This window comes from Cyrtonyx montezumae, unplaced genomic scaffold (genome assembly GCF_038088225.1).
Source record: "Cyrtonyx montezumae isolate F1298 unplaced genomic scaffold, pur_monq_1.0 scaffold_19, whole genome shotgun sequence".
In the NCBI taxonomy this organism is placed as follows: domain Eukaryota; kingdom Metazoa; phylum Chordata; class Aves; order Galliformes; family Odontophoridae; genus Cyrtonyx; species Cyrtonyx montezumae.
Window position 1 is genome coordinate 6,839,209 of NW_027071925.1, and position 18,584 is coordinate 6,857,792.

General features: G+C 50.7%; 1 protein-coding gene across 1 annotated transcript; it reads left to right on the forward strand.

Annotated features, from left to right (window-relative positions):
• The first annotated feature begins 2,359 nt into the window (after window positions 1–2,359).
• CACNG5 (calcium voltage-gated channel auxiliary subunit gamma 5) lies at window positions 2,360–13,207 on the forward strand. Its single transcript, XM_065735621.1, has 6 exons — window positions 2,360–2,432; window positions 10,371–10,631; window positions 11,518–11,604; window positions 12,099–12,239; window positions 12,411–12,556; window positions 12,818–13,207. The coding sequence occupies exons 2-6, from the start codon at window positions 10,424–10,426 to the stop codon at window positions 13,073–13,075; spliced, it is 840 nt and encodes a 279-aa protein (XP_065591693.1). The 5' UTR covers window positions 2,360–2,432; window positions 10,371–10,423; the 3' UTR covers window positions 13,076–13,207.
• Window positions 13,208–18,584: the final 5,377 nt, after the last annotated feature.

Below are 18,584 nucleotides of genomic sequence, written 5' to 3' on the forward strand. Positions count from 1 at the left end.
CCTTTGGTGCTGTGTGTTTTTCCACATCTCACAGGGGACCATCTTGGCAGCCTCCATTTCAAGCATTTCCCAGATGCTGTGTGCTCCCCATGGAGTGCCTGGTCACTGCATCCACCAGCCCTCTTTCCTCGGGCACATGCTGGAATTTGGGGCTGCTACAGCCTTTTCCTTCCTGTGCCCAAAGTGCTGCTGACACCCCCTGGTTGGTGGCTGCTGCCCATCACTGCACTGGGCATCGCAGTGTGTGCCAGGCAGCTCCTGGGGCTCCTCCTCATCCTCCTGCAGAGCAGAGCTGAATAATTTGGCAAACTGGAGGGAGTGCAGGGAAGCCAGAGGGTCCCCATCACTCTGTGGCCCTTCAGTGTCAGGCAGGATGTTGGGATTTGCTGGATGATATCTTTCATGGTTACCTCTCTGAAAGGTTCCCTGAGGACATCACTGCAGCAGTTCAGCACTGAGAGCCAAAAGGAGATGGGAGCTGTCTAGGACCAGTGCTACCAAGCCAGGAGAAGTGACTGCAAAGTGCAGCTTTGCACACACACAAGACTTTCTCTTCAGGTGTAAGGACACATCATCACCTGCTGTGCCAGATCCCACCTGGCTCCCCCCACTTATAGGGGGAGGACAATTAAAGCAGGGAAACAGTGGAGAGGACAAAGAGAATCTGCTCCAGGAATGCTGAGATGGCACCAGAGGGTGTTAAAGTCAAACAAGCAAAAATTAAAATAATAATTATAAAGGAAAAGCAGACAAATGACCAATCTGTTGCTGCAGCATTTGGCTGAGTCTTGCCCCACATTATGGATTATGCTGCAGGGCTGCAAGGCGCCTGGGCCTGCTGCTGCAGAAGGGATTTCCTCCTCATCCTCGCTGCTTTTTGTAGTCAGTGTGGACACAGCTGCTCGGGGAAGTGCTGCTGAGCAGGTAGGGGAGCTCTGCTGTGCTGCTTTTGGGTGCCTCTCACACCTGGTCCTGGTGGGTACAGCTCACACAGTGAGATGAGCCACGCTGGAAAATCCATCCGAGTGGTTTAGCTTAAGTACATCTGCATAGAAGCAGAGGGAGAAAAAGAGACTGAGGCCCAAAATGTGTATTTCTAATTGATTATATGCATGGCTGCTGGGGGCCTCTTACACTGTGCTGGTTAATTATGTCACTGGCTGCTCACACTGCAGCCTTTTTTCATGTTGTAGTCGAACAGCCCTGCCCAGTGCCCAAGCAGCTCACACAGCAGTTCACCATTCTGGAGAAAAACAGGTTTGGTTTTGTTGTCTGAGAGGTGTTGGCTGTATTACGCTTTGCCAAATTCAGGCTGGAAAAAATCAAAACTTATACACCTGCATCAGCTTTTATTACTGTCGTAAATCAAAACAGAGCTCAACAAGCCGGAGCGTGCAGCTCCATTGATTTCAGATGAGCTATCCAGCCAGCACCTCCTCTGCTCCTCATATCTCACTTTATTTTGGATTTCTCTGTTGGAGCTGTCGGTACTTTGCTAGCTGGGGACCTCAGCCAGGACCGGTCCAGGGACCCTCAGAGCTCTGAACAGAAGCAGTTCTGTGCCACTTGTGCACTGGAGGTGACATCCAAGAGCTGCCTTCTCCCCAGGAGCTACCTGCACACCGTGAGCTTCGTTGTCCTTCCTGCTGTGCCCGAGGCAGTGTCCCACTGCTGGGCACCCTGACAGAGCCATGTCCTCATTCCTGGCTCTGGGCTCATTTTCTGTGTGTTTTGGCTGAATCACTCGGCCTGGCTGTGCTTTCCAGGGTCTGCAGCATGTGCCCCTTTGTCCCTCTCTCTCCTTTAACCCTGGCTTTCTCCACCCTGGTCCTAGTTCTGCCAAGCTGGCTTTCTCCAATGCACTGGCTTTGTGCCCTCCAATCCTCCCCGTTGGCTGCATGTCCTCAGACCTGAGCTTGTTTGACTCTGGTGGCTGCAGACAGATTTTCCCTTCCCAGCTCCCAAGTGAGTGGTGACCTGCGTGGAGCAGGGGACGAGGGAGAGGGGATGGAGGGAAAGGATGAGAAAGGGAAAAGGTAGTGGGGAAAAAAGGGTGAATGGAGGGAAAGAGAGGGAGTCAAGGAAAAGGACGAAAGAGGAGATAAGGTCGGGGAAAGGAGGGATGAGAGGAAGCAGGGAGGGAGGGTGAAAGGGAGGAAGGAGGGATGGAGAGAAGGAAAGAGGGATGGAGAGAAGAAAGAAGGGATGAAGGAAAGGTGATTTAGGGAAGGAAGGAGGGTGAATGGAGAAAGAGAGGGGGAAGGACGGAGGAATGGCTGGAGGAAGAGGAAGGAGGGAGGGAGGAGGGAAGGGGCACGGAGGAGGGCGGTGGGCTGGCCCCGCCGGCGCCATGTGATGCCCGCTCCTCCCGGGCTCTCCCGGCGCAGCGCGGAGGGAACAGCCCGGGGCCGGAGAGCAGCGAAGCGGGGTCGGTGAGTGCGGGAGCTGCGGGGACCTTCGTGTGCCCGTACGGATGGGTGGAGGGCACACGGTCCTTCAAAGGGCTTCGTAGGGTTTCCCGAATTGCGTGGAAATGCCAGAAAGTTTAATGCCTGAGAGGAAGGAGGAGGTGGCTGGGAAGTGCCGGGTGGGTGCGGAGCGGATGCTTTTAGGGGGGTCCGTTCGTTCACTGCCCGTAACCCCGTTGTAATCAGATCCTCGGGGGGGGGGGGGGGGGGGGGGGGCGTCCCCGGGGACACCGCCCTGGGATCAGCCGTGCTCGGCTCCGGCTGTGTGCGAGCAGCGGGGTGCGGGGCCGCAGAGCCCCGGGCTGTGCTGGCGTCGTTTGCCGGAGCGATCCGCGTTGCCTCGAGTGGGATCGCCCCGGTATGGTGGGATCCTGGTGGGATCCTGGGTCGGGGCTTTGCTGGGCACCCCAGCAGCGGGTTCACCTCGCTGCTGGGGTGCCCAGCAAAGCCCCGACCGAGGATGCTCACCCCGGGGCTGTTCTGCTCCAGGAGATCAGAGGCGCCGGGGACAGCTCCGGAGAGCGGAGAGCATCCTCGCGTTTCACCCGTCGCTTCTGAACGTCCATCCCTGTGCATTTTGTCACGGGGAATGTAAAAGGCACCGTAAGGGATGGGCTGCCAATGCTTTCTGGTGCTGCTCACCCCTCGGAGGGAGCAGCTACGTGAGAAAATCTGACCTGCTTGTTAAGTGGTGTAAAGTAGAGAGGGGAAAAAACGCTGGATCATGTGTTGCCATATGAACAAAGCTCACGGAGACGTGCAGCCTGCCTTCGCTTCTCCACACCTTCCTTATTCATATCCTACAAAAGGAGGTGAAACATGAAATGTGGTATTTCAGTCATCCCAGCAGCGAGCTGAGGGCTCTGACATGCAGTCCTGCTGGTGAATAATTGCTTGGCATTGCGGGGAACTTTAGCAGCCCTTGATGTGTGGCACTGCTCAGGGTGCACAAAGCAACAGCAGTGTCTGGAGTGTGGGTCTGACCTGACCCAACCGTTGTCCCCACTGCTGCCCCCCAAACACTCTGGACCTCTGCATGTCCAGCTGTGGGGGGTGAGGGGCTACAGGCAAACCTTAGGGGAGGCCACCAAAAGCAGCACAGATTCAGTAGGGATGTTAAATATTTTAGCTGAATTTCATGTGATAGCAGTGGGTACCAGTGGTGTGACCCCAGCAGGGAGCTTTGCAGGAGGAGCATTCCCACGTCTCCATCTCAGCTGCCCTTTGGGTTCATTGCAGGGCACTGCTTCAGTCATTTCAATCATCATGAGCCCTATCACTGCTGCCTCACCTCGGCCAATGTGCAGCAGCCCCACGTGGCTCCCAGGGCACAGGAGAAAGGCTTCTGTGCTTGTTTCCCCAGCTCCTTCTTGAATTACTGTAGCTGTTGAATATATTCATCGAGGCGAATGAATCCCCATCTGGCTGCATCTGTCCCACCACATTTGCAGCTTCAGCTTCTGTTATGCCGAGGGAAGGAAATGGAAGATAAGAAAGGGAAATAATGCATGAGCCCACAGAGGCTTTAATGCTATCAGGGAGCTGTGATCTGCACAAGTGTACAGCTCCTGCGAGCACCAGGAGCATCTTTATAAGGCAGCTGGGAAGATGAAAATCCCTGGTTTTGGGGTGGCTTATTTAAAATGACTGTGTGATGAAGTTAAGGGGGGGAGGTGTGGGTTCTAGGTGTGCTCTAGGAATGCGATAATCAAAATCACAGCAGTTTGTATTACTGTGCAGCCACAAACTTCTGACATTCACAGTAAAATATTTACTGGGAACATGAGTTTTGCCAAAGAGTCACTCTAATGCAGTGCCAGGCTCAGAAAATATGCTATTACAGGTCTGATCCCTTTGGAAGATGGGGCTCGCTGCTTTTCCTCTATTATAAAAGAATGATCTCTGCTCATCAGTGGAAAACCTCACTGGAGAGGTGCTTATAGTCACACTGAGGAACACTATTGGAACACTAAAACAGATGGCAGCCACTGACCCAGGACAAGTTGCAGATCATCGTTTTCATACTCAGTCCCCAGGACAAAGTCATTCAATGAGTGCCACGTCCCGTATGCTGCCACAATGCCCAGCCTGAGTACATCCCTGCTTTCGTTTCTTGCTGTCCCCAGCTCAGCTCATGTCCCCAGTTCCCTGTGCCATGGTAGTTCGGGGCTGGTGGCTCTTGGGTGTGCTCAGAGCTGCCCTGATCTGGCATTCAGCAGAAGGCAGCCCGCTCTCTTGGCTATGCTGGGATACCCTGGAAGCTGCAGATGGCAAAAAGCGACACAGCAAACCTGACCTAGAAAACTGAGTGATTTGGGAAGTTGTGTTGAATCATCCTGATGCTGGAGCTGCTGCTGGGGAGCAGCATGTCTCTCCTCCAGCATGGGAGAGGTGGGCAGTGGGCAGGCAACAGATCAGCACCAAAGTGACCCTTTCTCTGCAACTGAAAGGGAAAGGGAGGACAGCCAAAGGGGAAATTGACATCTCCATGTCACTGTCTTCTGTGTCAACTGCTGTACAGTGCTGTCTGCAAGGCGCCTTACAGGCAAAACAGGGCAGAAGACGTCTGGTCATTAGAGGTGACGAGAGGTGCTGCTTATTACATACCTCCGTGTCACATAACCTCACTATTAAACCCAATGACCTACACAGAGCAAAGACCTTCCCTATGTGAAAACAGAGCCAAACTCAGAACTGTGGAATCATTAAGGATGGAAAAGACTTCTACGATCATGAAGTCCTCCTGACAACCCATCCCCACCGTGCTGCTCTCTCTGACATGCAGAAAATCCCCACGGCAGCCATGCAGACACAGGCACTGTGAATAGGAGCAGCATGGGAGCTCCTCCTGATCCACAGGTACTGGGGTCACCAATCCCAGCACGGGGGACTAGGAAGGGCTTTAGTTAGCTCTTGATGCTATTTTTTCCTCCCAGCGCTGCTTAATTTAGCTCACGCTGTCATGTATTGCCACTATGGGGAAAAGGAAATGGGGGTGCAGGCCCCGCTCAGCAGTGGCTGGGACTGGGGACATTGAAAAGCTCTCAAATGCAAGCAAGAGGTTTCTTCTCCCCTTTTAATACGGAATAGCATTGCAGGAGTTTGTGCTGTATTGAATGACACATGGAAGTGAGCAAAAACCAGCCAAGCCAGCTCCACGTGCAGGATGTTGCATTGCCATCACTCATCTGTGCTCCTGCCAGGCCAGGGGCAGCTGAGGGAAGCACTAAGCTGGAGGCAGAAGAGGGTCACTGGATCACCAGGTTGACTAATTTATTTTGGATATGAATTGCAACCTGTGATTTATGGCATATGTGTGTTAATGGGTAAGCACAGCTCCAGCAGCACACAGCAAATTGCCCAGCTGATTTGCTCTGCAGCCCAAATATCCCCCCCTGTATTTTTCCTTTGAGGCTCTTTCTAGAGGCAGAGGTTTGATTCACATTCCTGTCTGGGAGCACAGTGTGAAGGGGAATACTGGCTGCCAGCTTCCATGAGCAGAGTGTGAAAGGGAAAGGCTCTCCTGTATATGGATGATATTCTGAGCTCTGTCCTTTCCTGTTTTCCTATTTCCCTCTTGAGAACTGTGTTTCATGTGCTGCTCTCCCACCAAACTGTAGGATCAGAGCTGCAGTGTGGATGTGAGACCTGTCCGCTGTCCTCCCATCCCCATGTCCCCACCCTGTGCCCCCCTCAGGTGGGTCACAGTGGGGCACAGAGCCCAGGCTGAGCCCTTTCCCACCGCCTCAGACCTTCTCTGGGGCGCCCAAAGCACCGACCAGGGTCACCCTCCAGCGATTCCCTTTCAGAACCCAAGCTGCTACACTCTGAAACTTACTATCATCCGGGGTTAAACGAGGTAAGAGCAGTAAAGCGCCAAGGAGAGAGATGTGCGTGCTGCTGCTGCTAGGGAAGAAATGCTCAGTGTGAGGGTTTGGGGATATAGCTGCACACAGACAGGCTGTGCTGGGCTGGGGGGGATCGCTGGGTCGATGGTTTTATTTGTTGGAAGTCGTTGGCATCATCCAAAGCCATTAGTGGGAGTGAGCTGGCGTGGAGCCACAGCGGCGCGACGGAGGCAGTGCTGTTGGAAATGCATCTGGTCACAGTGCTGGGGATGCAGGTAAACCTCAGCTGCTGCTCCTCTGAGCCTGGGATATCCTTTTGTCTCATTGCCTTTGGTTCTCGAGCTGAAGGTGGGCTCGGTTGCCTGGCCCATGCAGGAAGGGTGGGTAAAGGACAAGTCCTTAGTGACCCCATCGTAACGTGCATTAGTGGTGACCAACTCAGTGTGGCAGTCGTACATTTTTAATTCCAAATATTTTTCAGGTATTCCTTGTGCCCGCCAACAAGCAAAGAATTGATAGGATTGCCGTTGCTGTGGCTTAAACGAGGTTTAAATAACTCATTAACAGCCTTCTCTTTTTTTAATGCAATCCAAACAACTCTCCTGAGAGCCCATGAGAGCAGCGTGCTCGATGTGGTCGATGGTCTCGTTTCCATCCCGCCGTGCTGGCAGTGCTGTTAGCAGCCACGGGAAGCTTTCAGGTCTGCCATCGATCCTTCTGAAGTTTATGGCTGCTGGATGGAGCAGTTACTGGCTCTCGTTCACACTGCCATGAGCTGGACTGCTTTGCTTCTTACTATCAGGCTAACCCTTCTCCACATCGAAAGGATTTATTTCTGTACTTAATTTTTCCAATATGTAATTTCTTTCTCAGAAACCGAGCTGACACATTTCTTTGTGACATTAATACAGCTCTGTAAAGCTGCCTTACGTATTTCTCTTACCCTGTAATACCTGCTCATGGGATCTGCACTGCAGCTGGGCTCCCAGGTGCAGCTCCATCCTGCGTCCCCGCAGCCACCCCAGAGCACCAGCTGAGGACACGTGCCCTGTGAGCTCAGTGGAACTGCTATGCTGCTTTGCCACCACTTCTCTGCTGCATTAGGGTTGTGAAGGACCAATCTGGGCTCTCTGGGATTCACTCAGAGGGAGCAGCATGGTATAGGGCTGCCCAAAGGACAGCAAACGCCTGCCCCTGGCTGTGGTTAGCGTGAAGTGAACCCCTCTCCTTGGCCCATTTGTTCTTGCCCTGCACTGCTCCCTGAGCAGCAGGTCGTGCTGCTTGAAGGCCCTGTATTTTTAGCTATAGCCCAGTTTCTCATCGCAGCTTGATGTGTGCTGCCTTTCAGCTCAGCTCTGTCGCAGCTCACGCTCTTCTCGTGCTGTTCCCTGATGTTTTTTGTACACACTCAGTGGGTTTCCTATCCCCCTTTTTCCAGGTTTTGTTCCTCCTCCTTTTGTTCTCCTCAGCCTCTCCCACTGCTCCAGGGCTGTGCCTTAACCTCTCTTTGCTCCATGTTGCCAGCAGCAGAGAGAAGTGCAGCTTTTCCACAACAGACACAGGCTCGTGCTGGACCCAGCATCCCTCTGCAAACCAAACCTTCCCTCTCATCTGCTCTGATAACCCTGGATGCACTTCCCCACACTGCAAATGTCAGCAGATAGGAAACGGCGCCCTAGCCTTCGGGAGATCAATAGCTGCCTCCTTTGTATGGCTCAGCCCTGTGAGCAAGGAGCTCAGTGTTATGCTGAGCTCATGAGCAGGGATGCACTGACACAGCTTCCCCTGCCCAGGTGACACTGACTTTTCCCAATCCATCCATGTAGCTCAGGGCAGGACAATATTTTCTTCCTGTGACAGTGGAGCAGGACCTCAAGTCACTGCTGGACCTGAGTGAGTTGTGTTAGGAATGCCTTCAGCATTACCCAGCTATTACCAGTAGTGGTAATTACCATGTGGCTGAAGGAGCAGGAGCAGTTCTAAGGTCCTATTTCCTGGGAACGTTCAAGGCTGTATTCATTTAAGATACAGACACAGCTTGAAACCAAACAGCATCGCCTTTTCAGCAGTATGAAGTACACACAATTTGTAAAGGTTGCTGGGGACTAAATCCCTGCTGAAAATCCATCCTCTTTGTGTCCTTGAGACAACTTTCTAGTGGAAGCTCAGCTGATTCCACCAGTGCTGGACATGGGGAAGCGCTGTTCTGAATGGTCACACTTCATCAGGTCTGACTTCATTTGCCAGTAAGGCAGCAGCAAGGGGCACTCTGATAAACTGGAGTGTGAGGGTGAAAAGAAATGGGGCAGTTGAGAGGTGTGATTCTGCTGCCCAAGCCCCTTCCTAACATCAGACTAACATCAGTCCCAGTGACCACTAAAAATGGTGCCAATTCAGTGTATTTTCTAATCCTTGGCACTGATAGATAACAAAGGAATCGTGTATGTATCTGTTTCTCTCTGAGTTGCTTTATCTGGACTTTCACTTGATTTTTGTCTTCTTAATAACAACAACAAAAAAGCAATTTGTTAATGATACATCTGCCAAGAATAGATTCCAGCTCCTTTTACCATTTTTGGCACCAAAATATCAAGAGGGATGAGGCATTCTGTAGTGAACACTGTTCTTTTCTGATGTGGCAACTAGAAAATAGGGTTCTGAGCTAGAGAGAAGAGGGGTGAGCCAGGGGAGCTGTGCTTTGCACGGTCATATTGCTGGACCTGTGCAGGGTCGGGTCATGGCACATTGAAAAACTATAAAGCCCTGGAGTGCTGTTCCAACTTCTTCAACTGAGTGCGGGTCTGTTCCCTTGACAGCGAGGTTGTCCTTGTGGCTGCTGGGCTATGGGGGATGCAGATAGATAAAAACTTTAAAAATAGGCCTCTAGCAAAGGTGAAAAGCTTGCAGGAGCAGGAGCTGGAGCGTTTGCTTGTGCTGTCTCTAAGTGACAGCTCTCTGCTTCCCGTAGGTCGGTACCTTCTGGGAAATGGTTTGGTGTGAACGTAGGAAGAGCCAAATCTTGATTTTGTATGGGAGATGGCTGTCAGAGCTGCTGCAGCACTTGAGGGTGCAAGTACATCTGCTTCCTACCAACATGTACTTGTCTGCTTTCTCCCCGGTGGTATGCAATAATAAAAGCCTCTCTCCTTCCCTCTCAAGACTCTGTGGGTCTCCCAGCAGCACTCCCTGCTTTTCTCTCTCCAGCCCCACACTGACGTGAAGCTGTGTGCAGGTCTGGCTGTAGGACAGCTGTGGGGATGCACATTTTCAGGGCTGTACGCTGCAGGAGCTGAACTCCCCAAAGGAGCTCACTATGCTGTGTGAGAGACCAATGGCCAAATGGCATCTTGGGAGGCTTTCAAGTGTGAAAGTGCAAGCTGGGAGGGTTTGGTTGTTTTTTTGGGGGGGTTGTTATTTTGTTGTTTTTTTTTTACGTCTCTGAGAGTTACCAAGGCACTATGAGGACTGCTAACTAATAAGCAAAAATGAAAGAAAAATATGAATACTCCATGCATAAGCAATGTAGAGAATGAGGGAATGTTTTATGCTTCCTTTGTCCATGTTGGCCAGAGCCCATCTGCAGCTCTTCAGCCCTGTTTTCCCCATATTCCAGCTCTGCTCACACACTGGTGCCTGTGGCTTTTTGTCCTAGAAGAGGAAAGCCAGCAGCGTGGTGTGGTGACCAGGAGTGCAGAGGAGCATGTTTCAGTCAGGCAGTATTTCTGCTGATCTTATAATGCAGTGCCTTCAAGCTTCAGCAGCTCCCATGCTGAGGCTCCACGGCTCACTGCTACTTGTGGGAGCTTTTGGGTGTTGAGATTTGGCTAAATCTGGGTGAGAAGCACAGGCTGTGGCTGAGCAGCAGTGATCCACCTGACCCATCTTCTTGCTGCCAGCTTGGCTGCTCTGCAAACCCACAAACCCACGGCCAGCATAGGCCCACCATGGCCGGGAGGCATTCCTCATCCATCAGCACATCCTGTGGTTTCTCTAATGGCTTACATCAGCTCATCCAACACCAAGGCAAAGCTTTTGTCACTTCTATTCCCTACAGAAGCAACACAGTGGGCTCCGGCGGCCGCAGCCCCTCTGCCCACGGATCCCCCCATGCTTTTGGGGATGAGTGCCTGCAGCAGGAAGGCGCTGACCCTGCTCAGCAGCGTGTTCGCCGTCTGCGGCCTCGGCCTGCTGGGCATCTCCGTCAGCACCGACTACTGGCTCTACCTGGAGGAGGGCATCGTGCAGCCCCAGAACCAGTCGGCCGAAATCAAGCTGTCACTGCACGCGGGGCTCTGGAGGGTCTGCTTCCTGGCAGGTATAGCCTCCTCCCCAATTCCTCCCCCCTGCCTACTGTGCTGTTTTGCTTCCAAAGTCGGGCACAGCCCCCGATAAACATCCCCAGGTGGATAAATCTGCCCTGGCATGTAGGGCTGTGGGGTGTGTTGCTCTGGTGCTGGACCCCACAGCTGCTAGGCCACAGCCCCACAGCCCCTCAGCTCACTGCAGTGCCTGGGCATCTGCCCAAACCCTCTGTTTTGTCCCTGCAAAATTGGGATTCAGCTCAGCTGATATGTTCTCTCCTCTCATGCTGCTTTTGGCGAAGTGATTTGGGTCAGACAAAGCCAGAATGAATGGGAGTTGGATGCACAGATCCAGAGCTGTGAGGAGGAAGGGGCTCCAGTGGCTCCTCTTGGGTGACCCCAAACCCTTTGCCCTCAGGATCACATTTTGGGGTACAAGGGAATCCCATCTGCTCTCAGGCAGCTCCTCTGAAAAGTCCAAGGAAATCCTGGAACCCGCAGTGAGGTTTGGAGCTCTCAGAACAAATTCACTCCAAGCTCACGAGCAGAAATACTGTGACAGTGGGAATTTTATCACAGTCCCATTCAGCATGCCCACACACACATACAGGACTGGCTCAGTTAACACTTTTCTGAGCAAGTGCTGGCACCTTGGGGTCACATCCTGCCGTCCCTCCTTCAGCAGTGACACCTGAAAGCTGGGCACCTGCTCTTGCAGGGCAATGGTAGCAACCAGTGGATTTCTTCAGCACCAAACACAAGCACTGAGATGGAAGCAGAACTAAACCCCATGAATGTTTTCCTCCACAAAGTGAAATTAATTTGAAAGCCACTTCATCCCCCACCAAAACCAAATAGATGGGCACGCTGCAGGCCTGGCTCCATCTCTCTTTGCTGCAGGTGAGGAACGTGGCCGGTGCTTCACTATAGAATACGTCATGCCCATGAACATCCAGCTGACATCTGAATCCACAGTCAACGTCCTGAGTAAGTGACTCGGAGGGCACTTTGCATCTTACAAGGCACCAAAGGGCCCTTAGAAACCACCCCAATAAACCCCTTTGTGCTCTTGCTGCACAAGCTCCTGTTTCCCTGAGTGTGCTCCCAAGGACCACATTTTCTATGTGAATTCCCTCATGTGCTCCTAAGCTTTGGGTTGCATCTTTCTCTACACTCTGAGCCCTATATTCTTTCACTGCCTACAGCAGTCATCGCTGATTTAGCAAATAGAAGGGTTCAGCAAATAGTTCTGTGGCAAAGCTAGAAAAAAATGCAGGTTCTGATGTTTGTTTGCTTGTTTTTTTTTTCTGTGTAACATTTCATGTGGAAACCCTGAGAATTGCAAACTGTAAGAGGGGTTTCACTCAGCTCATGAGCAAAGACACATAGGAAAGAGGAACCTGTGCCAGGGACTCATGCAGTGTGGGGCAGGACACAGGGCACTGATCTGTTCCTGCTTTCCTCTGCTCCTGTCCCACCAGAGATGATCCGCTCTGCCACCCCCTTCCCTCTGGTCAGCCTCTTCTTCATGTTCATTGGCTTCATCCTGAGCAACATTGGCCACGTGCGGCCGCACAGGACCATCCTCGCCTTCGTGTCAGGGATATTCTTCATCCTGTCGGGTAAGTTCTGCTGGGCAGGGCTTTCCCTTGGAAGTCCTCCTTTCCTGGTTATTTCAAGCACAGTTTCACAGCTTTAGAGTTTCACCTGCCACTCTGCCCCTAACGGCAGGTGTTGCTTCACCAGCTTCATCCCCCCAAGTTTCTTCCTGTCTTTCTCCTTGGTTCTCCCAGGTCTGTCCCTGGTGGTGGGGCTGGTCCTCTACATATCCAGCATCAATGATGAAATGCTCAATAGGACCAAGGACTCGGAGACATTCTTCAATTACAAATACGGCTGGTCGTTCGCGTTCTCCGCCATCTCATTCCTTCTCACAGAGGTACTGGCAGCTCTGGGACATCCCTGTAATGAGTGCCGTCTGTTCTCAGCCACTGGGCATTGGTGGGTGCTGAGGCTAGGAGAAAAAGAGGGCTGTGAGGGCAATTAATCATGATTTGATATGGAGCATACATGTGGAGGAGCGGGAGATGGGTTTGGGCCACTGTGTTCACGGCAGAGCAGGGAAGTGACCTTCCTTTATGTGCTTGCAACCCACCAGCAGGGCAAAGGAAACCATTTCTCTCTCTTCTCTCCCCTCTAGAGCGCTGGGGTGATGTCTGTGTACCTGTTCATGAAGAGATACACTGCTGAGGACATCTACCGACCTCACCCCGGCTTCTACCGTCCCCGCCTGAGCAACTGCTCCGACTACTCGGGGCAATTCCTGCACCCAGATGCATGGGCACGGGGCCGCAGCCCATCGGACATCTCCAGCGAGGCATCTCTGCAGATGAACAGCAGCTACCCCGCTCTGCTCAAGTGCCCTGACTACGACCAGATGTCCTCGTCCCCGTGCTGAGTGTCATCACATGCCACCTCGTGGTCCCAGTGGCCGGTGGTCGCCGTCCTCACTCCACTCGTCATTTTTAGGCCTCTGTTTTCAGGGCAATTGTCTATTTATAGGAGCATAAATATAACCATAGAGATTGGTTATATAACCAATAATGTATCTTAGGGAATTGGAATATTTTTTCTTTCTTCCCTGTTGGCTTTGTTTTGTTTTTTTTTAATTTATTTTTATTTCTCTACATAACTGAAGTCTGTCCAAAGCCCTCTTCTTTCAGGACTTTGTGCTGAGCAAACAGCAGTTCTGCCTGAGGAAGAAAGCCAAGGCTCAACTCAAGAGCAGAGAGAGAAAACAGAATAGAACTAGGGTTTTGGTTTAGGTAAGCTGCAAAAGTTTGTGCATTCAGCTGTCATTAATTGCAGACTCGCTAGCTTGACTGCTAGAAGGAATAAAGGATTTGCGTAGATTTCCAAGAAATAGTCCTCATTAGAAAAACAAGAAATGTGTCTTGATTGGATGTTTGCTGATCAATACCTCTCGTTGCTGGATATCACTTTTATCCAGGCTGCAATGGGAAATAGCCATCTTTCTCAACTATACCTCAGCAGGCTCAGGCACCAGCAGGTTGGCACTTCTCCATGGCCGATGTCACTTCCACATCCTGAAGGCACAGCAGCCGTGGATCGCCTTCCCTTCGCCATCCTAGTGACAGGGTCTGGGAGGATTTGAGTGCAGCATCAAGTGGAAAACTACCTAAAACCTTCCTGTGGGAGGTGTTAGGCACAAAATTTAGGGAAATCATGTCCACTAAAGCAAAATCCTACCCGAAATGGAAGTTATTTCAGTGAAAGGCAAGACCCCAACTGGCATGGTGACATAGCTGAAACTAATGATACCTATCCACTGTAGGAAAATAGTTGATCTGTTTTTTAGTTTGGCAGGAAAAAAAATGGAATTTTAGCTGCTTTTTATGTGTGTGTATGAGCCTTGCTTTGAGGTTATATGTTTTAAGTTGTCATGTGATGCACAGTCGTTGTAGGAGAATGACTGCTGCCGGGCTGAGAGCATCTATCAGACCGAGTGTGCCATACCAGCTGTGGGCTCATTGCCTTTCCAAAGGATCTTCTTCAAACTTGAGTTCTGATCTTCTTTTGAACCTGTATGAACATTTCTGTTGTGCAAAACAAAATCCTCCAAGGACTCTTGGTACATTTTAGCTTGTTTTGTCTTACTGTAATTAAAACAAATAGACTGTATGTATACTTGACCTCATTTGTAGCATACTTCATGTAGCAGAAATGCTAAGTCGTGGCTTGAAGCAGTGATTGAGCACCTGGTGGGAACACAGAGCCCAACCCAGGGGAGCTCAGGTACATGCAATGTATCTGAGTGACAGGACCCACTCCTTCCTAGACCTCATTTAAATGTTGATGGAGGTCTCTAGATATCTGAGGCTTTCTGAGGGTAAGTAGCTTCTTCCCTTTATTTCTGTGTCTATAGCTGTTGCATTTGAGTGAATTCTCATTTGCTGCAGCCTGGGACCTTCCTTACTGCTCTGCTCTCATTGCTATGCTTTTCATTGTGCTACACTATGTAATGAAAGTTGCTGTGCTTTATTGTTACTTATAAGCTACTCTAAAATTGGATGCAAGTCTTGAGCAGCTCCTGCTATCTGCATTGATGCTGCCGCTTGTTCTGGGGTCTCTACTGTAAGCATACCTCAGAGCAACGTCCTTGAGGCCTATCCATCCAGGAAAACTCAGCTGAAGTTGGCCAGTGGATCCTGAAGTACGATCTTGAACATCTTGTGACAGCTGATCGGGTGGCTTACAGTCCCAGTAGATGGTCTCAATCTAGTTTTCTGGGCTTGTTGTAGCTGTTTGATGGTATCTTAAAGGCTGTTCATTGACTTTGCATTCTCCTCTTGGCAGACCCCCTTGTGTTCTCAGCTCTTCTTACAAGGGAGACCTTCAGGTCTGGCATGGCTGTTGAATTCCATCACTGCTCCAAGGCATATGGGCTGTTCTGCCTGATTGCCTCCCCACCCAGGAATCTGCTCAGTATGGTTAATCCTATCTGGCATTATGGGACATCCCCATCCAGTAGTGAAGCCTTTCCTTTGTAGTTGTTAAATACAGAACTATTCACTTTAAAGTGTCTTCCTATGCTAATAGAAAGCTTGGAGGAACCTGGGGCTTTCCTCAAGGCTCCTGAGGGTTTAGAAGAGTCTGGGAACAAATTAGAAGAGTAATTATTTTAATTCACCAGGGAGATTGACATCATATGGCACTGGTTGTGAGCCTTGGAGTTCACACATTTATCCAGTGAGGATGAACCCTTCATAGGCACAGGGCTATGTGCCACAAGCCTTGCTCCCTCAGTATTGCTACTGACTTTGGTCTCTCTCCCACTCCAGTTTCTACACCGACCTCTTGTGTCTGTTTCTTGGATGGTAATCAACAAAAAGCAGAGCTTAGGGATGAGCAGCAATAAGCTAACGGTTTAACATGTACAGGACTGGAGTCCTTAAACTGACCACCTCTGCTGCTACACCCTGGCAGTATGAGTCAAATTGCTCATGGGGATGCAGGATGAAGGTAATTGCTCTTGTAGTGTCTCACGGAGATCTGTTTGTACTCTCTGAAGCAAAAAAACCCCAACCTTTTACTTGACTGACATTGCTCTTAGACCCTTTGTGCATGCAGACACAGATTCTTAACTATAACTTTACAGCAAGTTCCTCAGATTAGGGGTTAAAAATCCTCCAGCACTGCCTGACCTGCAGCCTGTGCTGCTGGGCACTGCAGTTTCCCCACTAATTCATGGAATGACAGGATTGTGTACTTGGGTTTTTAGCTAAATCACAGCCCTCCCTGTAGCCCCAGGGAAAGCATCCCTGAGGCATCTAATGGCTGTATCTCCTGGTGGCCCTGTCCCTTGCCACCAAGGGCAATGAGGTCCTGCATGGAACAGGCTCAGCTAGTTAGGAGCAGCCTGAGAAACCTCATGAGGTAGAGATACAACAGGCTTGTTGGAGAAGTTGTGAGAAACGGTTATGCAGCCAGGAATAACAAGATTCTGCCAGAGCACACTCGGCTTCATCTGCTGTTGGCGTGGGGAGAGCAAACCCTGCCACCTCAGGTGTAGCCCTTCCACCCTTAGCCACTGCTCCAGGGGCTGTGTGGGTGTGTTTCAGCCCAGCTGAGCAGCATAAAATATGGATGGAGGCACAGTGTGTGCAGGTTGATGGTTTCTAGTGCGGAGTGCTCTGCTTGTGAGCTGTTGTTCTGTCTTATAAATGCTCTTTGTCATGGTTGTGTGTTCATTTTCCCCAATGGGGACTTGGGTTATTCAAGGTCCTTTTCCTCCCCCCCTGCTTGTTGTTAGCAGCTCAGTGCATGGGGTGGGATTGCTGTAAGTGGGCAGGACAGCTACCAGGGCTGCTTTCCTCTACTAATGAGAAGTAGCTCAGAATATTTCTTTTCCCCCTTTTCTTTCCTTTCTTCATTTCTTTTGCATTTAACATAAATTAAAAGCAGTGTTTTCCTCCCTGCTCTCAAGTCCTCCTACTGCACTTCTCAGTATCCCCATTGTGCTGCACAGGCCGAGGTGGTTCTGCCATCTCCCATTCCCTGAGGACCACATCAGCTCTGTAACTTTTCTTTGTGCTCTCCCACACATGGAAGAGCTGTGACCCAGCAGGATCTCCCCATGCCCTGCCACGCTCACAGTTCTCTGCTGTCCTCTCTTCCTTGCACCACAGGGTTTCTATCTGTTGCTATTGTGTGGATACCAAATTGCATCCTGTTTCCATGGATACAGCAGCCTATAGGAAGGGAAGAGCTGCTGCTTTGCCTTATCCCTGTGTAAGGTTTTATATAGCTGAGATCTTGGGCCATGGAGACCTCAGTGGCAGCAGTCACAACAGGTAGGTGATGTCTGCAGCCCCCACTCTGTTCATCTGTTCCTGTGAAACAGGATGCAGTGACTGAAGAAAAGGAGAGGTGACTCTGGATGGCATAGTGCTGTCCATCACCTGTTACCCACCTGCAGTCCCAGGGAAGGACAGCCCCATGGGTCAAACTGATTTGGAGACTCCATGATTATTCTTGTTTGCAGAATATTTGCAGCAGTATTTCACAAAGATCAGCCTCACTCAGCTACGTTGCTGGACGCAGTCCTGATGTCTGCTGCCAAGGAATAAGTTGGATCTATGGGGAGGTTTTCCAGCCCTGTGCCACAGGCTCTATCTGGCATTTTTATTCAAACCTTCACAGAGATCCCTAAACCTCACCCTTCTCTCCATTCCCAGTGAGAGAAGAACAATTCACGCTCAAATTGTGATTAACGTGCTTTCAAACCACGCAGTGCCAGCATCCAAGGTTATTCCCCAGCAAGCCATCGTTTTTGACATCAGCTCCTGATAAATCTTCTGGCTGTGATGAGCTGCAGCTGCTTTTAATCTTTAATGCTAGAGCAGAGTGAATCCATTTCTCTGTGAGGAGAACCACGTGTGAGGGTGCGGAGGAGGAGGAGGATCCCTTCAGCCTTGCAGCTGCTGTGGCTCAGGGCAACAGAGCAGCCTTGTTCCAGCCAGGCCTGCTCACTTTCTGTCCTAATTATTCCTTTTGGAATGAAGTTAGTATTGCCCTGACTCCACTGGGCATCTCTAAGTTTGCTTCCATCAGGTCCCAGAGCTCTGTTGCTAATGAGCAAAATGTGTGGGCATACACTAGCATCCCCTGGACTCCTACGCAAGCATCCCAGCCAAAATCAGATCATTTCTCATGGAAATGCAGCCCTAAGGTCCTTGCATCTGTCTGGCACCATGACATGTGCTATTCTCCACTGCAGCTTCATGGGGGAAATCTGTGGAGAAAGCAGAAAGATGTTATTCAGCTAATGAGAGCTAATCAGAATAAATGTTAAGATATCATTCAGCTGAGATGGAGGATGAGCTGTATGGTTTTACCTCTGTGGGAAAATGGGGCATTTCCAGAGCTGGGGGACACTGTCAATGTCATGCAAGGATGCTGGCAGGAGCACTGCCTGACATCTCAGCATGCTGCCATGTCAGCACAGGGTTTTGGTGTGCTCCTGCCACGTGGCTGCAGTGTGTGAGTGAGCTCTGACTGCTCCCTGTGATGTGGGGGCTGTGTTTGGCCCATTTGGGACATGTCACAGTTGCCCCACTGTAGGAGATATGTAGGTTTGTGGGTTGATGGCTGAGGCCAAGTCAGGGTCTGGTGATATTCCCCTCCCTGGGAGACACTCAGAGTCCTTAACGTAATAGGACTTAAACCTGCCTTGCTTCAGTACCAGACAAGTTCAAACACTTGAGTAAGAGCTTCTGTTTGCCCTTGAAAAGCAAATGGTGTGCTCTGTTGTCACAGAATGACAGGAGAAAGCATCCCCAGATCCTGCCGTGCTCAATGAATTTCAGAATGACCTGGGCTTGCCCAGGACATCAGATTATCTATTATTCACTGTTATTACCCATAACCTGGGTAAACAGAGGAGA